General features: G+C 44.3%; 1 protein-coding gene across 1 annotated transcript; it reads right to left on the reverse strand.

Moving 5' to 3' along the window:
* Nucleotides 1-4,539: 4,539 nt before the first annotated feature.
* Nucleotides 4,540-6,468, reverse strand: LOC123425704 (F-box protein SKIP27-like). The gene is made up of 4 exons (XM_045109417.1): nucleotides 6,272-6,468; nucleotides 5,458-5,736; nucleotides 5,292-5,366; nucleotides 4,540-5,147 (listed from the first exon to the last, which is right to left on the reverse strand). The coding sequence occupies exons 2-4, from the start codon at nucleotides 5,680-5,682 to the stop codon at nucleotides 4,953-4,955; spliced, it is 495 nt and encodes a 164-aa protein (XP_044965352.1). The 5' UTR covers nucleotides 5,683-5,736; nucleotides 6,272-6,468; the 3' UTR covers nucleotides 4,540-4,952.
* Between the last annotated feature and the right edge of the window lie 18,485 nt (nucleotides 6,469-24,953).

Raw genomic sequence — 24,953 nt, forward strand, 5'->3', positions numbered from 1 at the left:
CTGAGAAGTAGATGTTGGATAAGGAAGACAACATAATGAATTGTGTTTGCTTGGTTCCGAACAATGTTATATGATTAGAGATCCCTTAGCATGTGACGATTGCTTCCACCTCATATTAGCCAAAACTCCCGCACCAAGTAGAGATACTACTTGTGCATCCATAAACCTTCAACCCAGTTTTGCCATGAGAATCCACCATACCTACCTATGGATTGAATAAGATCCCTCAAGTAAGTTGTCATCAGTGCAAGCAATAAAAATTGTTCCCTAATATGTATGATCTATTAGTGTGTGGAAAATAAGCTTTGTACGAACCTGTGATGAGGAAGACATAAAAGCGATAGACTGCATAATAAAGTTCTTTATCACAGGAGGCAATATAAAGTGACGTTCCTCCACACTAAGAGGACACGCATCCAAACCTCAAAAGCACATGACAATCTCTGCTTCCCTCTGCGAAGGGCCTATCTTGTACCTTTACTTTTTTTCCTTGAAAGATTCATGGTGATCTTCACCAATTCCTTGTTTTGCCTTTTTCTTGGCTAACGTCATATGCTAGGGAAAGATCTATATTCATATGTCACCTTGAAGATAAGAATTCATGAATTATTATTGTTGACATTACCCTTGAGGTAAGCAGTTGGGAGGCAAAACTATAAGCCCCTATCTTTCTCTGTGTTCAGCTGAAACTTTGATCTCATGAGTACCACGTGAGTTGTAGCAATTGTAGAGAATGAAAAGATGATTGAGTATGTGGATTTGCTTTACAAGCTCTTACTTGACTCTTTCTGATGTTGTGATAAATTGCAATTGCTTCAATGACTAAAGGCTATCGGTTGCTAATTCTCGGTAAGGTTCTTGATCCATACTTTACTTTGTGAAGGAATCGTCACTTTAGCATGAGAGATTATATGTTGGTATTGCTGTTCTGATCATGATCATGATGCATTCATGTTCGTATTTTGTTTTGTCGACACCTCTGTCCCTAAACATGTGGTCATATTTATTGAGCTCGGCTTTCGCTTGAGGACAAGCGAGGTCCAAGCTTGGGGGAGTTGATACGTCCATTTTGCATCATGCTTTCATGTTGATATTTATCGCTTCTTGGGCTGTTATTTCACTTCACCATACAATACGTATGCCTTTTCTCTCTTATTTTGCAAGGTTTACATGAAGAGGGAGAATGCCGGCAGCTGAAATTCTGGCCTGAAAAAGGAGCAAGTTTGAGATGCCTATTGTGCGCAACTCCAAAAGCCGTGAAAATCAACGTGGATTTTTTTTGGAATATATAAAAAATACTGGGCCGAAGAAGTGCGAGAGGAGCGCAACCAGGGGGCCACAAGCCTGGTAGGCGCGGCCACCCCCCCCCTCGGTCACATCTAGGGGGCTTGTGGGCTCCCTACTCGCCCACTGGCCCCCCCTCTTCTGCTATATGAAGGGTTTCGTTCCGAAAAAAATCAGGAGGAGGCTTTTCGGAGGATTCGCCGCCGCCACGAGGCGGAACTTGAGCAGAACCAATCTAGAGCTCCGGCAGGACGATCCTGCCGGGGAAACTTTCCTTCCAGAGGGGGAAATCGTCGCCATCGTCATCACCAACACTCCTCTCATCTTAGGGGACTCATCACCATCGACATCTTCATCAGCACTATCCCATCTCCAAACCCTAGTTCATCACTTGTAACCAATCTCCGTCTCACGACTCCGATTGGTACTTGTAAGGTTGCTAATAGTGTTAATTACTCCTTGTAGTTGATGCTAGTTGGATTACTTGGTGGAAGAGTTTATGTTCAGATCCTTGATGCTACTCATTACCTCTCTGGTCATGAATATGATTATGCTTTGTGAGTAGTTACCTTTGTTCCTGAGGACATGGGATAAGTCATGCTAATAGTAGTCATGTGAATTTGGTATTCGTTCGATATTTTGATGTGTTGTATGTTGTTTTTCCTCTAGTGGTGTTATGTGAACGTCGACTACATAACACTTCACCATTATTTGGGCCTAGAGGAAGGCATTGGGAAGTAGTAAGTAGATGATGGGTTGCTAGAGTGACAGAAGCTTAAACCCTAGTTTATGCATTGCTTCGTAAGGGGCTGATTTGGATCCACTAGTTTAATGCTATGGTTAGACTTTGTCTTAATTCTTCTTTCGTAGTCGTGGATGCTTGCGAGAGGGGTTAATCATAAGTGGAATGCTTGTCCAAGTAAGGGCAGTACCCAAGCGCCGGTCCACCCACATGTCAAACTATCAAAGTAACGAACGCGAATCATATGAACATGATGAAAACTAGCATGACAGAAATTCCCGTGTGTCCTCAGAAGCGTTTTTCCTCCTATAAGACTTTGTCCAGAGTTGCCCCTTGCTATAAAAGGGATTGGGCCACTTTGCTGCACCGTTGTTACTTTTGTTACTTGTTGCTTGCTGTGAATCATCTCACCACACAACCACTTGTTACCGATAATTTCAGTGCTTGCAGATATTACCTTGCTGAAAACCACTTGTCAGATCCTTCTGCTCCTCGTTGGGTTCGACACTCTTACTTATCATAAGGACTACGATAGATCTCCTATACTTGTGGGTCATCAAGGCCTAGCGTCATATTTCGACTGATTGCTGAATTAGCTGGACTAGCCGTCCACCGAACTCATTTTAAGAACTTCCAACCATGGGAATGCATCTTGACATCTACTCCTTCTATCTCAAAATAAATAACTCAATTCTGTATTAAAATTAGTATAAAAACAAAATCAGAAGTATCTAAGAACGAAATTGAATTTGTAACGAGATTCCTCCCTGGCGGCACCCACACTATGGAGTAATGAAAATACTATACTTCTACTACTAGAAAATAGAGGTTTTTTTTAAAGAAGGAAGACCCCAACCCCTACAACTGAGCGTTGCATACAATTATTTTATTAATAATATACAGAAGACCTTACAAAATAATAAACCAGTAAGACTGAAGTTACTGTCTAGGTAACATCTCTCGCTACTTCTATCCAGCAAGGACGAAGCTATAAAAATAGTTCAACGGGGTCATGTCTATGACAATGGGGTCATTCTCTATAAATGAATAGTGATTTATACTTTGTGAAGGATTTACTAATTCCATTGGGGTCAATTGACCCCGGTCCTTACAAGACAGCTTCGTTCCTGCTATCCAGTTGATGAAGGGATACTGATAGTCTGGGCCTAATAAGACCTCGGAGCCAAACCTAACATCTAAGACCTAGGACCCCAACCAAGCCACGTGTCGGGTATGAGGCACCCATCGGTCCGACGCACACTTAGAGGCCACCACCACCACCTGCCAACAATCCATCTTCAGAGTTGTACTGATGCATCAACCTTGCCTGGTCTAGCTTCCGTCGACGCCATCATGATGTCAGACAGCGTCACCCTCCTGCGCGAGTCCATCATCATACGTCAGACGCCTAATCTCCAGGACGCCATGCCATCAAGATCCGTCATCATCAATGTGTATGATAAAGCACCGCTCTACCATAGATGTCATCCACTCGTTCCTCGAACCCGTATATACCTCCAAGAATGACGTCTTCAAGGAGGAAACAACGCAAGCGCGTCGTCGTCTTCTGATCTATCGATATAGGGTTTCCCTCGAAAGTAGAAGATAGTGGTCTAGAACTTCTCCACAACGATGCCTTCAAGAAGGGAACGCCGGCCTTAGCATCTAGCCAAGAGCTGGTTTTCACCCAGATCTGTTTGAAGATCAACTCCATCCACCTTCTTGCGCACGGATCGCCGCCTTCTCTACCGGAGACTAGACCAACAGGATCCAGCCGCCGCCACCTGACCGGCCTCGGCACCATCACAGTGCCAAAGCAGCCAGCTTTGCCAGGCCCACCACGCCAGCCTACCGCCGCATACCACACCCCGTCGGCCCTCCAAAGAGCATCTAGGTCCGACGAGATCCGAGATTCCAACCGTCACCACAGGGGCATCTCCCCCGCGGGAAGGCTGCGCCGCCGCCATGTCCGCTGTCGGGATCCTGCAGCACCGCGTCACCGAAGTCCATGTCGTCGCTACCATGGGAGGACGCCACCACGCACGAGGGAAGAAGACCCCCCGCCGCCGTCACAGCCCGGGCTACGCCGGCGTGAACTTCGACGACATCGGGAGGAAGAGATCGGGCGAGGTGCCTAGGGCCGGCGGCGCACTGTGTCGCCTTGGTGTTTGTTAGTCCACATATTTCAGATCATCAACCACACATATTCCACATATTATACTTCTACTACTACACAATAGAAGTATATACAAACACTAATCCCTAATCAGGTATAAGACACAAACCGTGAAATAGATTGACCAAAGCAAACTGATTTTACTTTTATTGATAAGAGTAACTTCCCATGCACACGAGTATACAGAGGTCGTACACTACAGCATACACAAGTGAGAAGAGATGTCTCTTCCGAGTTCCAGCACTCTGACGCTTACATATAACTTACACTAATACTTCTCTTCTGATGAGTTCCAACACTCAGACGCTTACATATAAGACACAAACCGTGAAATAGATTGACCAAAGCAAACTGATTTTACTTTTATTGATAGTATAAGAGTAACTTCCCATGCACACGAGCATACAGAGATCGTACACTACAGTATACACAAGTGAGAAGAGATGTCTCTTCCGAGTTCCAGCACTCTGACGCTTACATATAACTTACACTAATGCTTCTCTTCTGATGAGTTCCAACACTCAGACGCTTACATATAAGTTACACTATTACATACACAGAAATAAAACAGCGTGTCCTCTTCAATCGCAGCATTGAAGAATGGCCATATAACTTACATACTACTAACACAGATGATGACTACATATATCACTAACTAAAGTGTTCTGTTCGACGTGGCCTATGAGAAAAAAGAGCGCTCCGATGGACAACTACAAAGCGGGAAAATTCGTGCCGTGGTAGTATGTACACCTACACCTCTGACATCAAGCTGCTGAACGACGCCGACAGATTGACGGCGACGCTTGCCAAATTCACGCCCCGGCAGCGCGACCGTGCAACCCTGTGTTGCTTGGGCGCCCCGGGGCCATCGTCTTCTTCCTCGCCGTCAGCGGAGGCCTTGGACGGCGTCGCGAAGGCGAAATGCAGCTCCTTGGCAACCACTGTCTGCGCAGATCAAATTGAGGAGAACAATGTTAGTCTACATACATAGGCAACGAATTTCACTGCAGGTTTTGGGTTTGGCAGAGAGGGGGCAACGAATCTCACTGCAGGTTTTGGATTTGGCAGAGAGGGATCAGAGGTGCTTACTGCTTCGCTGACTGGCTTCGACACAAGGAGGAGCTGCCTCAGGTCGCTGTGGTTCACCTTGCACAGGACTTTGACCTGAAATGTTCCAACAAATTGGGATAAGCAACATATCTAGAACAAGAACCGGTTTCAAAGGGAACACTAGCGAGTTTGGGGCAGTAATTACCAAGACATCTTGAGGCAGCGATTCGAGAAGGCAGATGGTGTCGTCCATGTGGAACCTAATGCTGCGCTGCTTGCGCAGAGTGCGCACCGGGGAGTGCGGGCCTGAGGGGCTCGGAGCCGGAGAAACGGCGACCCTCTTCCTCCCCAGGATCCTTGTGCTGCCGCTGCTTGGGAAGCTCAAGCTCGTGGCAAGAGACCCCTTCGGCATAGTCTGTCCAATTGCCATTTTCCCCTTCGCCTGGTGAACTCTACTGCTGCAGTTGCCTATCTGATATGAGATCTGCACAGGATTATTGAGAAGAACTGGTTAATTCGGCAGCAAATAAATTGAATTCCAGACAGAGGAAAGAAAAATCCCCATCAGAGAAGTATACTTTGCAACAGTAACTCAACTATTAATCGCATTTTTGTTGGAAACGTCTGAAACACCCCAGCAGCCATTTCGATAGGAATCTACAAACCCCCAATTCTAGAGGCTGTGGCCTGTGGGAGCAATAAGCTCCAACAGAAACCTGAAGCATTTTCGGAAGAAAAAAGAAGTCCGTCTTCTCTTCAACGCACTTTCAAAACAGATTCCCCGAGAAACAACATTCCGCGAACTACTTGAACCGCTTGCAGAGCTCGTGAGCAACAATCGGAACAGAGCAAAATCCAGCCCAAAATAAACGATTCCAAATAAACATCACGAATTCGCCGCAATTGGCCGGAGCAGAACAGCAATCCCGACATCGAAAACAGAGAAAGGAAACGAGATCCCACGATCGGGGTCAGGTTGAGAAGAAACAGAGCAGGTGGATGTAATCGATCTCACACACCTTCCTCCCTTGGGTCTCGGCTGAAGCCTTCCTCCTCTTCCTTCCTATCCCTTCACTCCGGAGTCGCGGTACACTTGGTGCCTAATCCGATTGCGCTTGGCTGATGAAGAAACGTCGGCTGAACTCTAAGCAAACCTACCTGCTAAGTAATGGTGTTGGGAGGACCTGACGAGTTGAATGTGGGAACAGCTTGACCTCAACCCCTGGCTGAATTTATACTCGGGAGGGAACCTACCTCGAAAACTCTTCCAGCAGGGGTGTTTCCAGAAAATTGTAGGAACCGCCAGGAATCCAAAGCTGGGGGGTCGTGCTCCGGCAGGAGATCTTTTCGGCTCACGCCCTGGCCGCCAACGCAGCCAGAATGTTTCACTGGAAGGTGGGGTAGCGAGTGAGGTGGTCCACCGGCCGGTGTGCGTGGGGGAGGTGGGCATGGGTGTGGACGGTGGGAATTCGCGGATATAATCTTTTCGAAATCGAGGTGGGTTGGCGCCCGACCGCGTGCGGGGCTTGAACGCGTGGATCGGACGGCGGGGGTGCGGCCTTACGCGTGGCGGATCGGGGTACGTGGCGCGATCGCGTCGATCTGGAAACTAGCCGTTGGAGGGGGTGGGGTTGGTGACGTGGTGGCTGAGATCGGTATTGGCCGCTAGGAAGTCGGCGCAGGTCGGTCGGGGGAGGAGCTACTTTATTAGGGGTTGTTTTTCTCGTTTTGATTGCTTCTAAAATCATATCAGTGGGAAAGTGGATTAGCACGAACCTTCGTGGGCAAGAAAAACACGATTTCCATCCTGCCACTTGCAAGACATTCGGCTTGTTGTTTCCTCGTGATTTGAACTTTTTTATTTACTCACCATGAGCCAATTAACCGCTATGTAATTAGGGCATATCGTTTGCTAACATATTTTACGTTAGGCATATGCTAACTACTCCTTCCGTTTTTAAATATAAGTCTTTGTAGAGATTTTACTAGTGAACTACATACGGATGTATATAGACATACTTTAGAGTGTACATTTAATCATTTTACTTTGTATGTAGACATCTAGTAAAATCGTTTAAAAGACTTATATTTACAAAAGGATGGAGTAATTCTCTCGCAAGAAATGCTAACTAATTAGTTACACATTTTCACTTAAGATACTCTGGTTTAAAGTCCGCCACGTTATCTTCACGGGAATGTATTTTATTCTTTTCAACAGGTAAATAAATCAAAAAAGAATATTGTTACTACAAGCAAAATGCCATTTCCCAATAGTTAAGAAAACCATGGATGTGGATGGTACAGACAATGCATGGCATGCGTGAAGCCCTGACACTAGACGTGCATTGGATTCCTCGGTAGAGCTCACATATAATGTTAGTTTTGTGGCGATGCTACGACCTTCATCTCATTTTTTTCTTCTTAGAATTCAGTTTCATTTTTTATGGGTAGTACATACAAAGGGGTACGACCCCCACAAACTAGTTAGGAGTATTTGTATCAATATAGTTTTCTGAGGTTTGAAGACCGGCGAAAGCGTTGCTCTGCTTGTGCTTATTTTTTGACGTCGCGTTTGAACGCAGGGACGGGGTCCAAGTGGAACCACCCCAGATTTCGTCTCATGGAGTATGAAGTGGGTTTGACCAACCACCACCCTTCGTGCGCAGCGGCTGCTGCGTAGTATAGCAGGGCTGCTGCTCATGGTAACGCAACGCCGGTTGCGGGTTGACCCAGTCCCCACTGCGTCCTTTCCCGTCCAATGATACAATCCAACTTTCGTAAAGAAAAATTGATACAATCCAACTCCGTGAGGCCGTGCCTTTCACGGTTTCGACCACCGTGCGGCCAGGATTTCGCCGAGCCTTCCCTGGCAGTATTTTGTTATCCCAGAGGCGCCGGACGCACCACTACCACCCATGTCTTCCCGGTGATTACCACGTGGTAGCTTTCCGACCGTGCCTTTTTCCTCCACCAGCGGAGCGGGCGTGCTACAGATCCTCCCATTGGCCGCCGCCGCGTAGCGTCGTAGCTTTGGTTCAGCTTGTTTGGGTTCTCGTGGATAAAGATTTTACTCTTGGAGGAGACAGGCCGGTCGGCGAGAACGTTGGCGTGTAGGCCCACCTCCGCGCCCACGAATGCAACACGCGCATGGGGATGCGCTGGGTCGAGAGGAGTCCAGATGCTCTAAGCTCGACGCGCTTCTGGTCGAACACACCCGCTGACTGGGCAAGGACTCGGATAGCTAGTTTTTAGGAAACCAATTAGCTACAAACGTCTTTCAGGGTCTAACAAACTAAAATTTTGTTTGGCTAAATCCCTTCCTAATAATAACTAGTAACCATGCACGTGCAACGCACGTGTCGATCAAAGCATCTTATGAAATTTGTGTGGGTATTAAATTCTGTTTTTATATTGAGATTAAGTAACATCCATACAACACATGAAAAATACTAATAAATCCATGTAATAGCAACATCTATGATGATCATATAGAGATTTTGAATAATAAAAATGAATGATAAAAAGTGCATGCATGAAGCATACATTGCTATACGATATTGGACCAAGTAAACATGGTTGCAATATTTAATATTGACACATAGCGTTGGCCTTGTTTCAAAGGAATTGAGCTAGTCATTTTCCTGTTTAGGAACATTTGGCTTCAGTCCTTCAACTCTTCATCCCTAACCATTTTTTTTTTGTAAATAATTTGCAAAAGAAAGACTGAATTAGGTTGATAAAATCAAACCCCATAGTAAAACGGAACACCAGAACAATAAAATGTGTCATCTAAAGATAAGTGCTTACAAAACAGTGAATAAATCAAAAATCAATTTTGATTTCTATATCACTAAAATCAGATATAAACCAGATGGATCTCAGATATAATACAAAGGAGAACTGCTTCACATAGTAGGTTGAAGATTTTAAGAAAAAAATAACAAACTATTTTTTAGCAGGTGTGTTTCCAAACCAAATGATTTATATTGCGATTAAACTTGCCATAAGCATCCTTGGTTGAGTTGCTACCACAAAATATATTATGAACACATGATGTTCTCAATTATGTATCACATCCTCATGTTGATGCCACAAAAAAGAAATTACTTGCAAAACATCATTGGTTCAGTTCATGCAGCAATAGGACATCCACAACCCTTTATGCTGGATGCTCTACTACAGATATTTGCAATTCAGTTTTATATCATTCTTTCCTAGCAGGGTAGCAAATATGCACATGATTGAGCATTTTGGTGAATCAAGAGCTTTCCTATGTGAGATAGAGAAAACAAACAACAATTGATCTCCTGCCGGCTACTGTTAATCTCCGTTGTGCGTCCACACTCATGCGACCTCGTTTGCCAGCGGTCGGTCCACCAACAGTTGATCTCTGTCACTGACAACAGGGAGGTCGGCAACGGCAGGGAGGAGACCAGTGCTCCACGCGCACGCGACCTCGTCTGCCAGCGACAGACAGACCCACGTGCGTCCACATCCCCGGCGGCGGTGACCTGGCAGAGGACGGAGCGGTTGATCTCCTGCTGGTGCCCACAATCAAAACTTAATCATGGACATAATCGAGATGAAAAATTGCAGTTTTAATTGCAAAAAAACTTACATTAAACCCCAACCATTTAATTGATGTATTTGCCCTTTGCCTCTCGAGCTATCCCATCTTGCTTTGCCACTGTAATTGGTTAATTAAAAGGATTTAGTCAAACAACATTCGAATGTTAGTAAAGCCGCTTCAAGTACCCGCACAGGTGGCACATCCCTAGGACCGGGCCTGCTAAGAAGCTACATACAAAGTAAAATGAATGACTCTACACTCTAGAATATGTACGTAGTTTCATATTAAAGCATCTAAAATGATTTATATTTAGAAATGGAGGGAGTAGAGATCATGGTGCACTCGATTTGGACCAAGAAAAATCTAGACAACGGGGATCATCACAGGGGTGAGGGTTAGGTTTGGTGGCTACATATTTTTTGTCACTGGAGAAATTTTACATGATGTTGCAAAAAAAAATTGCGGGGAATGTTGCAATAAACTTGGCAACCAGTTCAATTTTTAATATGAAGAAAAAAATTCAATATCCTCATCATGTCCTTGGAGAATTTTTCTTCATGTTTGACATGCTTTAAAATTTTGCCACTCTTGAAAAATGTAAGCTGATCAATTAATAAAGATAGGAATTATCACAGATTATTCAATAATTTTTTTTTAGAAAAGATTATTATTCAACATCATTTGAAGTTGGTAGTTGGTTTAGTTTCAAACTGTGTTTCATATCATCAGCCTATAATTAAATAATTTTAATTGTAGTAACAAATTTTTACAGAAGTTAAAACTTGAAGTTCTTTTTTTGGGGGGACAAAGGTAGCAAGCCGCTGCTGCACTATATTATATGCGAGGAAATTATTACAGAGTATTGGGTCAGGAGTTCATTACCTGGGAAATGAATACACAGGAGCAGCTACAAGAATCGATTTAGGGTTCATTACGGCCTCCAGGATAGCAGGCTTGCACCTCTCAGGTCTGCAGATAGTTGCCGCCTGCCATAGACTTGCACGTTCCAGAAGATTCGAACATTGTTGCCGACTGCACATCTTGCCCTTTGCCTCTCGAGCTATCCCATCTTGCTATTCGACTTCAATGTGCATACATTCGGGAGGCCCTACTTCAAGAATCACAAGGGCTAAAAAATTAGAATGCAGGAAATTTACATATGCCAAGTTGATCAAGGACCAATAACCATATGTACTTCCATATTGCGCAAACAGGGGATAATTTTTTGATTTGCAGTTAATCACCTAAGCATTGGGTTAACACAGTGGTGCTACTTTTCTTTTTTCGTCCAAAACGGAACCATCATGTCTTGAGTTTCCTATAAACAATTGTAGAATGCATAAGAATTTTTCTACTAATTAACAACACACAAAGTATGACGACGAAGCTTCAGAAACTTAGCAGCTGCAAATTTTAAAACAAACAAAATAAAACACATCGAGTTCCACAATTGTTTTCCTTGAAACCACAATTCATAACACATGCATATATCTCACCTGGAGCAAATACGTGTCTTCATGCCTTCGGAGTATATACCATCTCCATCTCCATTATCCTAGTGCAAGCGCCTGGCAGTCAACATGTTTTGTATGTGCAGTCAGCATCTGGAGCCAGGCGCTTGCACTACACCGCCGCACGCGCTTACGTTTCGCGTACGTCCTTCCCACCGGCCGGACGGACCGCTGCCCAGCTCCGGCGGTCGGCGAGCAGCTCTCCGGTCAAAGCTGTAGACGTGCATGCCGCAAACGGCATATGCTTTTCCCCGGCGAGCGAGCGTCACACGTGACCGTATCAGCCTCGTCGTCCACCAATCCCGGGACGTGCGGTCGCCATCAGAACCATGACGTGACGTCGGTATCCCAGCTCAGCTGCCGCTGCTACGCCGGCCGCCATAGCGAGCAGAAGGACACCGGCTGCCCTTTCCACCGCAGCGCCACGGCGCCGCCGCCGTGGACATCTCCCACCCGTTGTCGTACTTCCTCAGCAGCGACCTGGCCGACTCCACCGCCTCGCCCCCGAACGCCACCTGCTCGAACCCGGCTGCCGTCATGCGGTCCCGCCACCCCTCTCGCCCCACGGCCTCCCTGGTCGCGGCCACCGCGACGGCGGTCCCTGCCTCGGCCTCCAGGAACCGCCTGTCCTGCCCGTCCCTCCCCTTGAACGCCGCGTGCGTCGACTCCAAGAACTGCCACAGCAGCTCCAGCCTCGCCGTGAACTCGCCCGCTGCGCTGCCGTTGCCCCCGACGTCGAGCTCTGATAGCACCACCAGCTGCGGCTTGAGGTCTTTGACCCTGCGGATGATGTCCGTCCTCTCCTCGGCGGTGACATGGCCCAGCCGGAACTGGAGGCACACCACGAGCGCCTCATCGGGAGCGGTGCAGAAGCCGTGCGCGGAGTCTAGTGAGGCGGCGCGGCCGATCTCGAGGTCCAGCTAATGGACTTGGCGTACCGAAGGAGGTGCGGAGAGAAGTCGTACCCCGGAGGCGAGGCCGAGAAGGGCATCGGCGGGGTGGCCACGACCGTCAGCCGGACGGACGGCGGCGCCCGTCCGGCGGCCATGCGGGTGAGGGCTCCAGCAAGGTCGGCCACTGCACCCCGTGCGATACGCCAATGTCGATGAGGTGGAGCGCCGGGGAGGCTAGCTGCGAGATGGCGGCGTTCGCCAACGTGTTGGGGAGCGTGAACCACGAGCAGACCTCGTGGAACTTGATGAGGGATGCGCGGAACAGCCGTGGCTCCGCGGCGGCGAACGACGGCGTCGGGCACTCGCATGCGGCCGGCACCCTCACGGCCGCGGGGCCAACCGCGGCAGGGAGGCGAAGCGAGAGCGCCCGCAGCCCGTACGCGGCAAGCCTGTGGTTGGCGTCGCCGGAGAAGGCCGCGAGCTCGCCCACGTAGAAGAGGTGCTGCACGCGGGACAGGTTGCGCGCCTCGACGGCGACAGCGCAGGGACCCAGCAGCTGCTCCGCCCACCTCGCGTCCCGGTCCGACCCCGCTCCGCCGCCCTTCTTGCCGCCTCCCGGCCTGTCCTGCTCGGTTCGGTGGCGCTGGTTGCTGCTACCATGACCGGAGCCAGACACCGCCAGGCGGACGGGGAGGGGGAGTTGGACGCGGAGGCCACGGCGAAGGTGCATTGTTCGTAAATTTCTGTACTTGATTGGCTCTTTTTTTTCGTGGAGGTGTAACAGTTTTTCGTTGTAGGAGGAGGTGGAGCATGGTCAGCCTTAGTTAATTTGATAAATGCACACGGTGGTGGTGCATGGATGGTGGAAGGCTGTTAGATTGTAATTTATTGTTTAATTGTGTGGTGGTGATTGGTGTTTGTTTTTGTGAGGGTAATAGTTGTGTGTACGTAAAGAAGTTTTCGTTTGATCTTTTATTAGTAGTATAGAAGCAAATTCGGTTTCTGGTCATCCGTATTGAAAATTACTCCTAAAGTTTGCATAAATTACCCACCATGCCACCGGTAAGTAATAGAAAACGTTTCACAAAGCAAAAAATCTTGGACTGGGCTTGCCCATGTAAAAACCTCCTATATTACGCTCTGCACGCTGGAAGAATATCCAGCACACCGTATGGGTCGGCCCATGCACAGGCGCCTGCTTTTAGTTCCGTTTATTTATTTATTTTCAGTTCCATTTTATTTTTTATTTTAAATAATTTAGAACTTTAAATAATCTTTAAAATTTTAATAAACTGAAAATTATAAATCAACATATTTTAAAATTAAAATGTTTGTGACTTCAAAAATTGCTCGGAGTTTTGTAAAAAATGTTCGCATATACAATAAAATGTTTGCAATTTTATAAAAAAATTTGTACAATAAGAATAGTCCATGATCTCAAATACAATTCCATGTATTAAAAACTATTAAATGCATTTAAAAAAATGCTTTCTAAAATTTTAAAAATAGCTAATGCCTGTTTTGATAGTTTTTTTTATTTAAAATTTTACGTTCTATTTTTGTTTATTTATAATTTAAATAATTTAGAATTACAAAAACTTTTGCATATTAAAAAATAGGAATTTGGATTGAAATGCTGACGAATTTTTATTTTGAATTAAAAATAGAATTCAAAAAAAGCGCCGGATTTTTATATTTTTTTGCAAATTTCAAAACAATGTCCATGAATTTAATAAATATATTACTGATTTATAAAAATGTTTGTTTATTCAGAAAAACTTCATGCATTTCAAAAAATGTTTGTGAATTTAAAATAAAATCCTCCAACATCAAAAATTATGTTTGTCTTTTTTTGAATTGGTGGCCAATTCAAAAGAAAATATTTAAACCCGTTCGAAATATAAAAAATATTCACGATTGTTAGTAAATGTTTGTAAATTGTAAAAAATGTTCTCGATTTTAAAATGGTTCCCATATTTGTAAAATTGTTCACGAAAGATGTAATGTATGTAGTTAAACATTAATGCTTCTAAGTCTTTGTGACAATATACCTGTGTGAATTTTGAAGAATTAACTGTTGGATGGATCGGATTATTATTGTATGTTTTTTATAAAAAATTCTTGAAATTCAGAATAAATCTTTGAGTTACCAAGATTTTTGACAACCATGATATATATTTTTTGAAAATGTAAAGATTGTTTCAACTTGTGAATAAATTTAAAAAAAGAAACATTTTCTTGCGTTTGTGCACAAAATTTCTAAATCAAGCGATGATATATGAACATAATGTGGTTATCATCATTGGAGATTATGTTTTTTATTCCGTGGCATCGCACGGGTCATTTTGCTAGTCTAACTAATTCGTGGATAAGCAAAATCTGATACTCCTAATACCAAGAACCTACATTTATAGAAAAACGGGTCCCCTGACTTTTTGTGCAAACGCGTTTTAGAAAATCTGTTGTTGGCTTGGTATGGAGCTCCGGGGAGAAGAGTTCTTCCACAACGAGACCTTGCGTCGGGACCCTGGCCTATGGCGACTATGGATGGTGGCGGCGAACGGAGGTGTCGGGTGGAGCGACGACTTCACCGTCTGCCGGCAACCTCGCGGTCTTCCCTGACGGTCCGATGCTGGCCGTTCGCGTTCAGGATCACGTTCGCCGACACCGACGGGCAGTACATCCTTTGCCCGCGGAACACCAACGTTGGTCGTGGGTAGAGCTTCTATGGAAGACGACGAGGAGCTTGAGAAGGAAAGCCGACGTTAGCGCATTCGTAATCGTCAAGGCCGACCGTAATGGAGCAGCAGCGTGATGGGACCGTAAGACGGTCGGGGCTTGAGAAGGGGGCAAATTTGCGAGATGTGTGTGTGTGAGAGAGAGAAAGAAGAAGGTCACGAGACGATTAGGCATTCATAGGCCAACTATACACTTTCCAAAACCAAACGTGTCTTTCTATAAACCGGTTGTTTAAAAAATGCTTACTAAAACGGATTTTGCTAAAATACAGCTAAAATCTGGTTTCCCATATCTCTGTGGATTGTATTTACTATCCAAACAACTCCTATGGGTGTGTTGAATGTTTGCCTCCAATGTTGCACTATCAAATTTATTTCAGTTTAAAGCATCTACAACCGGACCTCTTAAACCATCTCAAACGTCCGATAGGCGGTCCGGTCATTTATCACTCACAAAAAACAGTCCATACCAACACCTTAAACGGGCCTCAAACGGTTAGACTAGCCGGCCCCCTCATATACAACCCAAATGTGGGCCGGATAAGGAGCGTCCGGGCGCATCCACCACATCGGTGTGACGTTGTCGACCCAAGCGGAATCGCCCTGGCGGTCCAACGGACGCCTCCTCCAATGTGTGTGTGTGTGGGGGGGGGGGGGGGTGAACGCTGCGTCGAGCTAGTGTGGCTACCCGCCCGAGGCCAAATCTGACTATTTAAGCCGACCAACGTCCCGTCCACCTCCCCCCTCTTTGTGCTGACAACCCAAGCCCACCCACTTTCTCTCTCCCGCTTCGGTACTCTACCCACGATCTTCGACGACGTCATCGTCCGGACGAAGATCCCCACCTACGCCATGCTCATGCCAGAGCACCGGTACTAGATCGAGCAGGAGATCTGTGTGAGGCGCGTCGTCCGCATCGTTGTCGGGCTGCCTCCGGACTTGCCAGAGCCGAATGAGGAGGATAAGGCGCATGCGGAGGAGGGAGAGGAGCAACAACCCGTTCCAATGATGGAGGAATAGACGGACGAGGAGGCGAAGCAGCCGAAGAAGGAAATGACGCAGACTTCGGGCTTCAACATGGAGCAGGCAAAGGCGGAGTTCATTGTTTCTCAAGCGGAGGAGATGGCGGAGCAGCATGCTATCCTCGAGTCCATCCACGATGAGGCCTATGTGGAGGCCAAACGGAGCTTCATCGAGCATGAGCGGGTGGCAATCGACGCTCTTTCCAACGAACTCGACGCACAGATGGATGCGGAGGCCGACACGGAGGAGCCATAGGAGTTGCAGGAGCATGAGTTGCACCTACCACCCATGTATCCAGAGTCGGGCACGAAGATAGTCGACATCTCCCACAACGACTAGGGTAGATGATATACGCATTATGTGCATTTTTTGCATATTTTTGTATGGATTTGAGATTTATAGTATGAGATATCTGAATCTGAACGAGGAAATTTAAGAGGGCGTCATGAATGTTTGAGGGCCCGGATTTGCCTATTGACAAGCAAAATCTTAATCAATAGTTTGGCTACCCAACTTTTTGGCATGGTAAATTACCCCTCTTGGTGCCGCCATGCACGCGTATCAATCTGTGGCTGGAAGATTAAAAACAATGGTATTCCAAAGCATTAAACTTCAAGTTTTAAACTTAATATAGGTGGTCGTATTTTTTAAATTTATTTCAAATCTTCTTATGATGTGCATTTTTTGAAAGGATACATTCGCGTCGAGTACGATGGCGTTTATGACGACTTCATCAATCTTAAGATGATGTGCCGGCTCAGTCTCTGTAAGGTGATCATAAGGGTAGGATGTACGTGTGTGTTCATATACGTAAGTGTATGTACATGTGTATGAGTATTTCTGTGTGTATTGTGTTCAATAAAAAGGTGTTGATGTGCACATTTGGGCTAGCCCAATTCCTTTTTGGTTTTGTTAACCTTCCGAGATTGTTGTTTCTTTTTCTTTCTTCCCATACAATTTTAAAATTCTCGATAATTTTTTTCCAATTCACCAATACTTTTAAATCCATGAAGAAAAACTCACCAACATATTCTAATACAAGTATATTTTCCAAATTTGTGAATACCTTTTTGAACTCGCAAAATATTTTTTAATGCTTCAAATACTTTTACCATATATGCACATTTTTTTAATTCCAAGAATAATTTTAAATTTTCAAACACTTTTTAATATTTGTGTGGATCTTTTTAAAATTAGGGAAGTTTTTTGAATTCATGGATATTTTAGTTTTGTCAAAAAAGTTTAATTCACAAACAATTACCGAATTTGCAAAATTTCACAACCAATTGTGGAATTTGCAAAAAAAATCACATCGCAAAAGTTTGCAAAATTTGGAATGTGTAAAAAATAAATTAGGGCCAATAAAAATAATTTTTGTAAGTGATTGGTTGATCTTAAATAGATTTCCTATGATGTGATAGAATTAATTGTTATTTGTGGCTCAAAATAATTACGGATTTATCAAGAATTATTAAGTCATTTCAAGGATAATTTATAAAACCAATATTCAGCCTCAAAATGTGTGTGACCCTTGTATATAATATTTCGGGTTTGAAAAATAATTTCCTGAATCCCAAACATTATTTGAAGCACTAAATAGAAATCAGAAATAATTGAAGCCTGATTCAATTAGGGAGATAAATCAAATGTCCTAACGGGTGAAAAACTAATTATTTAATTTGGGCCGAAAAGTATTTTCCTAAGTTCGAAATATTAAAGTGAGCCTCCATACTTTTCCTAAGAGATTTTGGAGCAATTTCGGTGTTGAAATCAAATGCAAAAAGAAAAGAAAATTAAATGGAAGAAAAAAGAAAACAAACCCAGCCTAGCCCATCTAACGCCTAGCAAGCGCAGAGCAACAACCGCACAAGCCCACCGTGCCTAATAGTCCCCAGGGAGTTACCGCATCATTCTCCAAGGTGGATGTGGGAGTATATGGAGTGTCAAACCAACGCGAGCTAAAGGTAGGTTTCCTAATGCCTCAAGTTCCGTGTGCCACTTATGTAACTATCCACGCATTTAACGTCTACTATGCCTAGACTCTCTACAACTAAGATAGGATGCAAAGTTAGAAATAAAATGTACTTAGTAGAAAGATTTTTAAGGAGATGACTAAAGTATTTACAGAATACGAAAATAAAGTATTAGAGAGGAAGTTCTTCCTTGAATTTCATATCAAGCAATTGAGAGGAGGAACTTTCATCAACCATGCCAAACATATCGAAGACATGCTAAAGATGTTCAAGACGGTAGATGTAAAGCCCATGAAGACACCCATGCCAACCAATGGGCAACTTAATCTTGATCCAAATGGTAAAGACAAAGATCAAAAAGTATATCGTTTCTATGATAGGACATTTGATTTACCTTTGTGTATGTAGGGCAGATATCATGGTGAGAGCGTGTTTGTGTGCAAGATTTCAATCTGATCCTAAGAAGAGCCATTTCACAGGGTGAAAATAATTGTTTGATATTTGGTTCATACCTTAGACTCCCATATGATTGTTGGGGAACGTCGCATGGGAAATACAAAATTTCCTACGCGCACGAAGACCTATCATGGTGATGTCCATCTACGAGAGGGGATGTTCGATCTACGTACCCTTGTAGACCGCACAGCAGAAGCGTTAGTGAACGCGGTTGATGTAGTGGAACGTCCTCACGTCCCTCGATCCGCCCCGCGAACCGTCCCGCGATCAGTCCCACGATCTAGTGCCGAACGGACGGCACCTCCGCGTTCAGCACATGTACAGCTCGACGATGATCTCGGCCTTCTTGATCCAGCAAGAGAGACGAAGAGGTAGATGAGTTCTCCAGTAGCGTGACGGCGCTCCGGAGGTTGGTGGTGATCTTATCTCAGCACGGCTCCGCCCGAGCTCCGCAGAAACGCGATCTAGAGGTGAAACCGTGGAGATATGTGGTCGGGCTGCCGTGGCAAAGTTGTGTCAAATCAGCCCTAAAACCTCCGTATATATAGGGGGAGGAGGGGGAGCCTTGCCTTGGGGTCCAACGACTCCCAAGGGGGTCGGCCGAGCCTAAGGGGGGAACCCTCCCCTTCCAAACCGAGTCCAACTAGGTTTGGAAGGAGGAGTCCTTCCCCCTTTTCCCACCTCCTCTTTTTTTTCTTCTTTTCTCTTTGATTTTCTTCCTATGGCGCATAGGGCCTTCTTGGGCTGTCCCACCAGCCCACTAAGGGCTGGTGCGCCACCCCCAAGGCCTATGGGCTTCCCCGGGGTGGGTTGCCCCCCCGGTGAACTCCCGGAACCCATTCGTCATTCCCGGTACATTCCCGGTAACTCCGAAAACCTTCCGGTAATCAAATGAGGTCATCCTATATATCAATCTTCGTTTCCGGACCATTCCGGAAACCCTCGTGACGTCCGTGATCTCATCTGGGACTCCGAACAACATTCGGTAACCAACCATATAACTCAAATACGCATAAAACAACGTCGAACCTTAAGTGTGCAGACCCTGCGGGTTCGAGAACTATGTAGACATGACCCGAGAGACTCCTCGGTCAATATCCAATAGCGGGACCTGGATGCCCATATTGGATCCTACATATTCTACGAAGATCTAATCGTTTGAACCTCGGTGCCAAGGATTCATATAATCCTGTATGTCATTCCCTTTGTCCTTCGGTATGTTACTTGCCCGAGATTCGATCGTCAGTATCCGCATACCTATTTCAATCTCGTTTACCGGCAAGTCTCTTTACTCGTTCCGTAATACAAGATCCCGCAACTTACACTAAGTCACATTGCTTGCAAGGCTTGTGTGTGATGTTGTATTACCGAGTGGGCCCCGAGATACCTCTCCGTCACACGGAGTGACAAATCCCAGTCTTGATCCATACTAACTCAACTAACACCTTCGGAGATACCTGTAGAGCATCTTTATAGTCACCCAGTTACGTTGCGACGTTTGATACACACAAAGCATTCCTCCGGTGTTATTGAGTTATATGATCTCATGGTCATAGGAACAAATACTTGACACGCAGAAAACAGTAGCAACAAAATGACACGATCAACATGCTACGTCTATTAGTTTGGGTCTAGTCCATCACATGATTCTCCTAATGATGTGATCCCTTTATCAAGTAACAACACTTGCCTATGGCCAGGAAACCTTGGCCATCTTTGATCAACGAGCTAGTCAACTAGAGGCTTACTAGGGACAGTGTTTTGTCTATGTATCCACACAAGTATTGTGTTTCCAATCAATACAATTATAGCATGGATAATAAACGATTATCATGAACAAAGAAATATAATAATAACTAATTTATTATTGCCTCTAGGGCATATTTCCAACAGTCTCCCACTTGCACTAGAGTCAATAATCTAGTTCACATCACCATGTGATTCCAACGAATCCAACACCCATATAGTTATGGGGTCTGATCACGTCTTGCTCATGAGAGAGGTTTTAGTCAACGGTTCTGAAATTTTCAGATCCGTGTGTTCTTTACAAATATTTATGTCATCTTATAGATGCTGCTACTATGTGCTATTCGGAAATACTCTAAATATCTACTCTACTATAAGAATCCGTTTCACTACTCATAGTTATTCAGATTAGTGTCAAAGCTTACATCGACGTAACCCTTTACGACAAACTCTTTAACCACCTCCATAATCGAGAAAAATTCCTTAGTCCATTAGTTACTAAGGATAAAATTTGACCGCTGCTAGTGATTCAATCATGGATCACTCTCTGTACCTCTCAACAGAATTTGAGTCAAGGCACACATCAGGTGCGGTACACAGCATGGCATACTTCAGATTCTACGACTAAGGCATAGAAGACGACCTTCGTCTATTCTCTTTATTCTGTCGTGGTCGGGTTTTGAGTCTTACTCAAATTCACACCTTACAACGCAACTAAGAACTCCTTCTTTGCTGATCTATTTTGAACTCCTTCAAAAACTTGTCAAGGCATGCATCTTGTTGAAACTTCTATTAAGTGCTTTCGATCTATCTCCATAGATCTTTGATGCTCAACGTTCAAGTAGCTCAATCCAGGTATTCCTTTGAAAACTCCTTTCAAACAACCTTGTATGCTTTACAGAAATTCTGCATTACTTCTGATCCACAATATGTCAACCACATATACTTATCAGAAATTATATAGTGCTCCACTCACTTCTTTGGAAATACAAGTTTCTCATAAACCTTGTACAAACCCAAAATCTTTGATCATCTCATCAAAGTGTATATTCCAACTCCGAGATGCTTGCACCAGTCCTTTGAAGGATCGCTGGAGCTTGCATACTTGCTAGTATCTTTAGGATCGACAAAACCTCATGGTTGTATCTCATACAATGTTTGCTCAAGGAAACCGTCGAGGAAACAATGTTTTGACATCCTACATGCAATATTTCATAAATAATGCAGCAACTACTAACATAATTCTAACAGACTTTTAGCATCGCTACGAGTGAGAAAGTCTCATCATAGTCAATTGTTTGATCTTGTCGAAAACATCTTTGCGACAAGTCGAGCTTTTCTTAATAGTGACTTATCACTATCATCGTCTGTCTTCCTTTTAAAGATCCATATTTACTCAATAGTCATATGACCATCAAGTAGTTCTTCCAAAGTCTACACTTTGTTTTCATACATGGATCCTCTCTCGGATTTCATGGCTTCCAGCCATTTGTCGGAATCTGGGCCCACCATTGCTTTCTCCATAACTCGTAGGTTCACTGTTGCTCAACAACATGATCTCCAAGACAGGGTTACCGTACCACTCTGTAGTAGTACGCGACCTTGTCAACCTACGAGGCTTGTAGTAACTTGATCCGATGCTCGATGATCACCATCATCAGCTTTCACTTCAATTGGTGTAGGCACCACAGGAACAACTTCCTGCGCCCTGCTACACACTGGTTGAAGTGATGGTTCAATAACCTCATCAAGTTCTACCACCCTCCCACTAAATTCTTTCGAGAGAAACCTCTCCTCGAGAAAGGATCCGTTTCTAGAAACAAACACTTTGCTTTCAGATCTGAGATAGGAGATGTACCCAACTGTTTTGGATATCCTATGAAGATGCATTTATCTGCTTTGGGTTCGAGCTTATCAGACTGAAACTTTTTCACATAAGTGTCGAAACCCCAAACTTTCAAGAAACGACAGTTTAGATTTCTCTAAACCTCAGTCTCTACTGTGTCATCTCAACGGAAATACGTGGTGCCCTACTTAAAGTGAATGCGGTTGTCTCTAATGCATAACCCATAAACGATAGTGGTAATTCGATAAGAGACATCATAGCATGCACCATACCAAATAGTGCGTGGCTATGACGTTCAGACACATCATCACACTATGATGTTCCAGGTGGCATGAACTGCGAAACAATTTCCACATTGTCTTAACTGTGTACCAAAACTCGTAACTCAGATATTCATTTCTATGATCATATCGTAGACAGTTTATCCTCTTGTTACGACGAACTTCACTCCGAAACAGAGTTGAACTTTTCAATATTTCAGACTTGTGATTCATTAAGTAAATACTCTTGTATTTGCTCAAATCGTCATTGAAGTAAGAACATAATGATATCCACTGCGTGCCTCAGCACCCATTGGACTGCATACATCAAAATGTATCACTTCCAACAAGTTACTATCTTGTTTCATCTCAATGAAAACAAGGCCTTGCTCATGTGGTATGATTTGCATGTCACTAGTGATTCAAAATCAAGTGAGTATAAAGATCCATCAGCATGGAACCTCTTCATGCAATTTATACCAACATGACTCAAGCGGCAGTGCCACAAGTAAGTGGTACTATCATCATTACCTCGTGTCTCTTGCCACCAATATCATGAACATGTGTAACACTACGATCGAGATTCAATAAACCATTGAAGGTGTTTATTCAAGCAAATAGAGTAACCATTATTCTCTTTAAATGAATAATCGTATTGCAATAAACACGACCCAATCATGTTCATGCTTAACACAAGCACCAAATAACAATTATTTAGGTTTAACACCAATCCCGATGTTAGAGGGAGCGTGCGATGTTTTGATCATATCAATCTTGGAAACACTTCCAACACGTATCGTCACCTCGCCTTTAGCTAGTCTCCGTTTATGCCGTAGCTATCATTTCGTGTTACTAATCACTTAGCAACCGAACCGGTATCCAATACCCTCATGCTACTAGGAGTACTAGTAAAGTACACATCTTGTATATCAAATATACTTCTTTCGACTTTTGCCAGCCTACTTATCTACCAAGTATCTAGAGTTGCTCCGCCTCAGTGGCTGTTCCCCTCATTACAGAAGCACTTAGTCTCAGGTTTGGGTTTAATCTTGGGTCTCTTCATTAGTGCAACAACTGTTTTGCCGTTTCACGAAGTATCCCTTCTAGCCCTTGCCTTTCTCGAAACTTAGTGGTTTTACTAACCATCAACTATTGATGCTCCTTCTTGATTTCTACTTTCGCAGTGTCAAACATCGCGAATCACTCAAAGATCATTGTATCTATCCTTGATATGTTATAGTTCATCACGAAGCTCTCACAGCTTGGTGGCAGTGACTTTGGAGAACTGTCACTATCTAATATGGAAGATTAACTCCCACTTGTTTCAAGCGATTGTCGTACTCAGACAATCTGAGCACACGCTCAACGATTGAGTTTTTCTCCTTTACTTTGTGGACAAAGAATCTTGTCGGAGGTCTCGTACCTCTTAACAAGGGCACGAGCATGAAATCACAATTTCATCTCTTTAGAACATCACTTATGTTCCGTGACGTTGCAAAACGTCTTCGGCGCCTTGCTTCTAAGCCATTAAGTATTTTGCACTGAACTATCGTGTAGTCATCAGAAACGTGTATGTCGTATGTTCACAGCATCCACAGACGACGCTCGAGGTGCAGCACACCGAGTGGTGCATTAAGGACATAAGCCTTCTGCGCAGCAACGAGGACAATCCTCTTCAAAGTTTGCTACTATCAACTTTCAACTAAATTTTCTCTAGGAACATATAAAAACAGTAGAGCTATAGCGCAAGCTACATCGTAATTCACAAAGACCATTAGACTATGTTCATGACAATTAGTTCAATTAATCATATTACCTAAGAACTCCCACTCAAAAAGTACATCTCTCTAGTCATTTGAGTGGTACATGATCCAAATCCACTATTTCAAGTCCGATCATCACATGAGTCGAGAATAGTTTCAGTGGTAAGCATCTCTATGCTAATCATATCAACTATACGATTCATGCTCGACCTTTCGGTCTCATGTGTTCCGAGGCCATGTCCGCACATGCTAGGCTCGTCAAGCTTAACCCGAGTGTTCCGCGTGTGCAACTGTTTTGCACCCGTTGTATGTGAACGTTCAGTCTATCACACCCGATCATCACGTGGTGTCTCGAAACGAAGAACTGTCGCAACGGTGCATAGTCGGGGAGAACACAATTTCGTCTTGAAATTTTAGTGAGAGATCACCTCATAATGCTACCGTCGTTCTAATCAAGATAAGGTGCATAAAGGATTAACATCACATGCAATTCATAAGTGACATGATATGGCCATCATCATGCGCTTCTTGATCTCCATCACCAAAGCACCGGCACGATCTTCTTGTCACCGGCGTCACACCATGATCTCCATCATCATGATCTCCATCAACGTGTCGCCATCGGGGTTGTCGTGCTACTCATGCTATTACTACTAAAGCTACGTCCTAGCAATATAGTAAACGCATCTGCAAGCACAAACGTTAGTTTAAAGACAACCCTATGGCTCCTGCTGGTTGCCGTACCATCGACGTGCAAGTCGATATTATCTATTACAACATGATCATCTCATACATCCAATATATCACATCACATCGTTGGCCATATCACATCACAAGCATACCCTGCAAAAACAAGTTAGACGTCCTCTAATTTTGTTGTTGCATGTTTTACGTGGTGACCATGGGTATCTAGTAGGATCGC

The sequence above is a fragment of the Hordeum vulgare genome, chromosome 2H, assembly GCF_904849725.1.
Source record: "Hordeum vulgare subsp. vulgare chromosome 2H, MorexV3_pseudomolecules_assembly, whole genome shotgun sequence".
Lineage (NCBI taxonomy): Eukaryota > Viridiplantae > Streptophyta > Magnoliopsida > Poales > Poaceae > Hordeum > Hordeum vulgare.

Bases quoted from the DNA above. Each gene is read 5' to 3' on its own strand.
- LOC123425704 (XM_045109417.1), bottom strand. From the start codon at position 5,682: ATGGCAATTGGACAGACTATGCCGAAGGGGTCTCTTGCCACGAGCTTG. The intron at 5,367-5,457 runs GTAATTACTGCC...GGAACATTTCAG, and splicing joins CGCTGCCTCAAGATGTCTTG to GTCAAAGTCCTGTGCAAGGT. The intron at 5,148-5,291 runs GTAAGCACCTCT...TGATCTGCGCAG, and splicing joins CGAAGCCAGTCAGCGAAGCA to ACAGTGGTTGCCAAGGAGCT.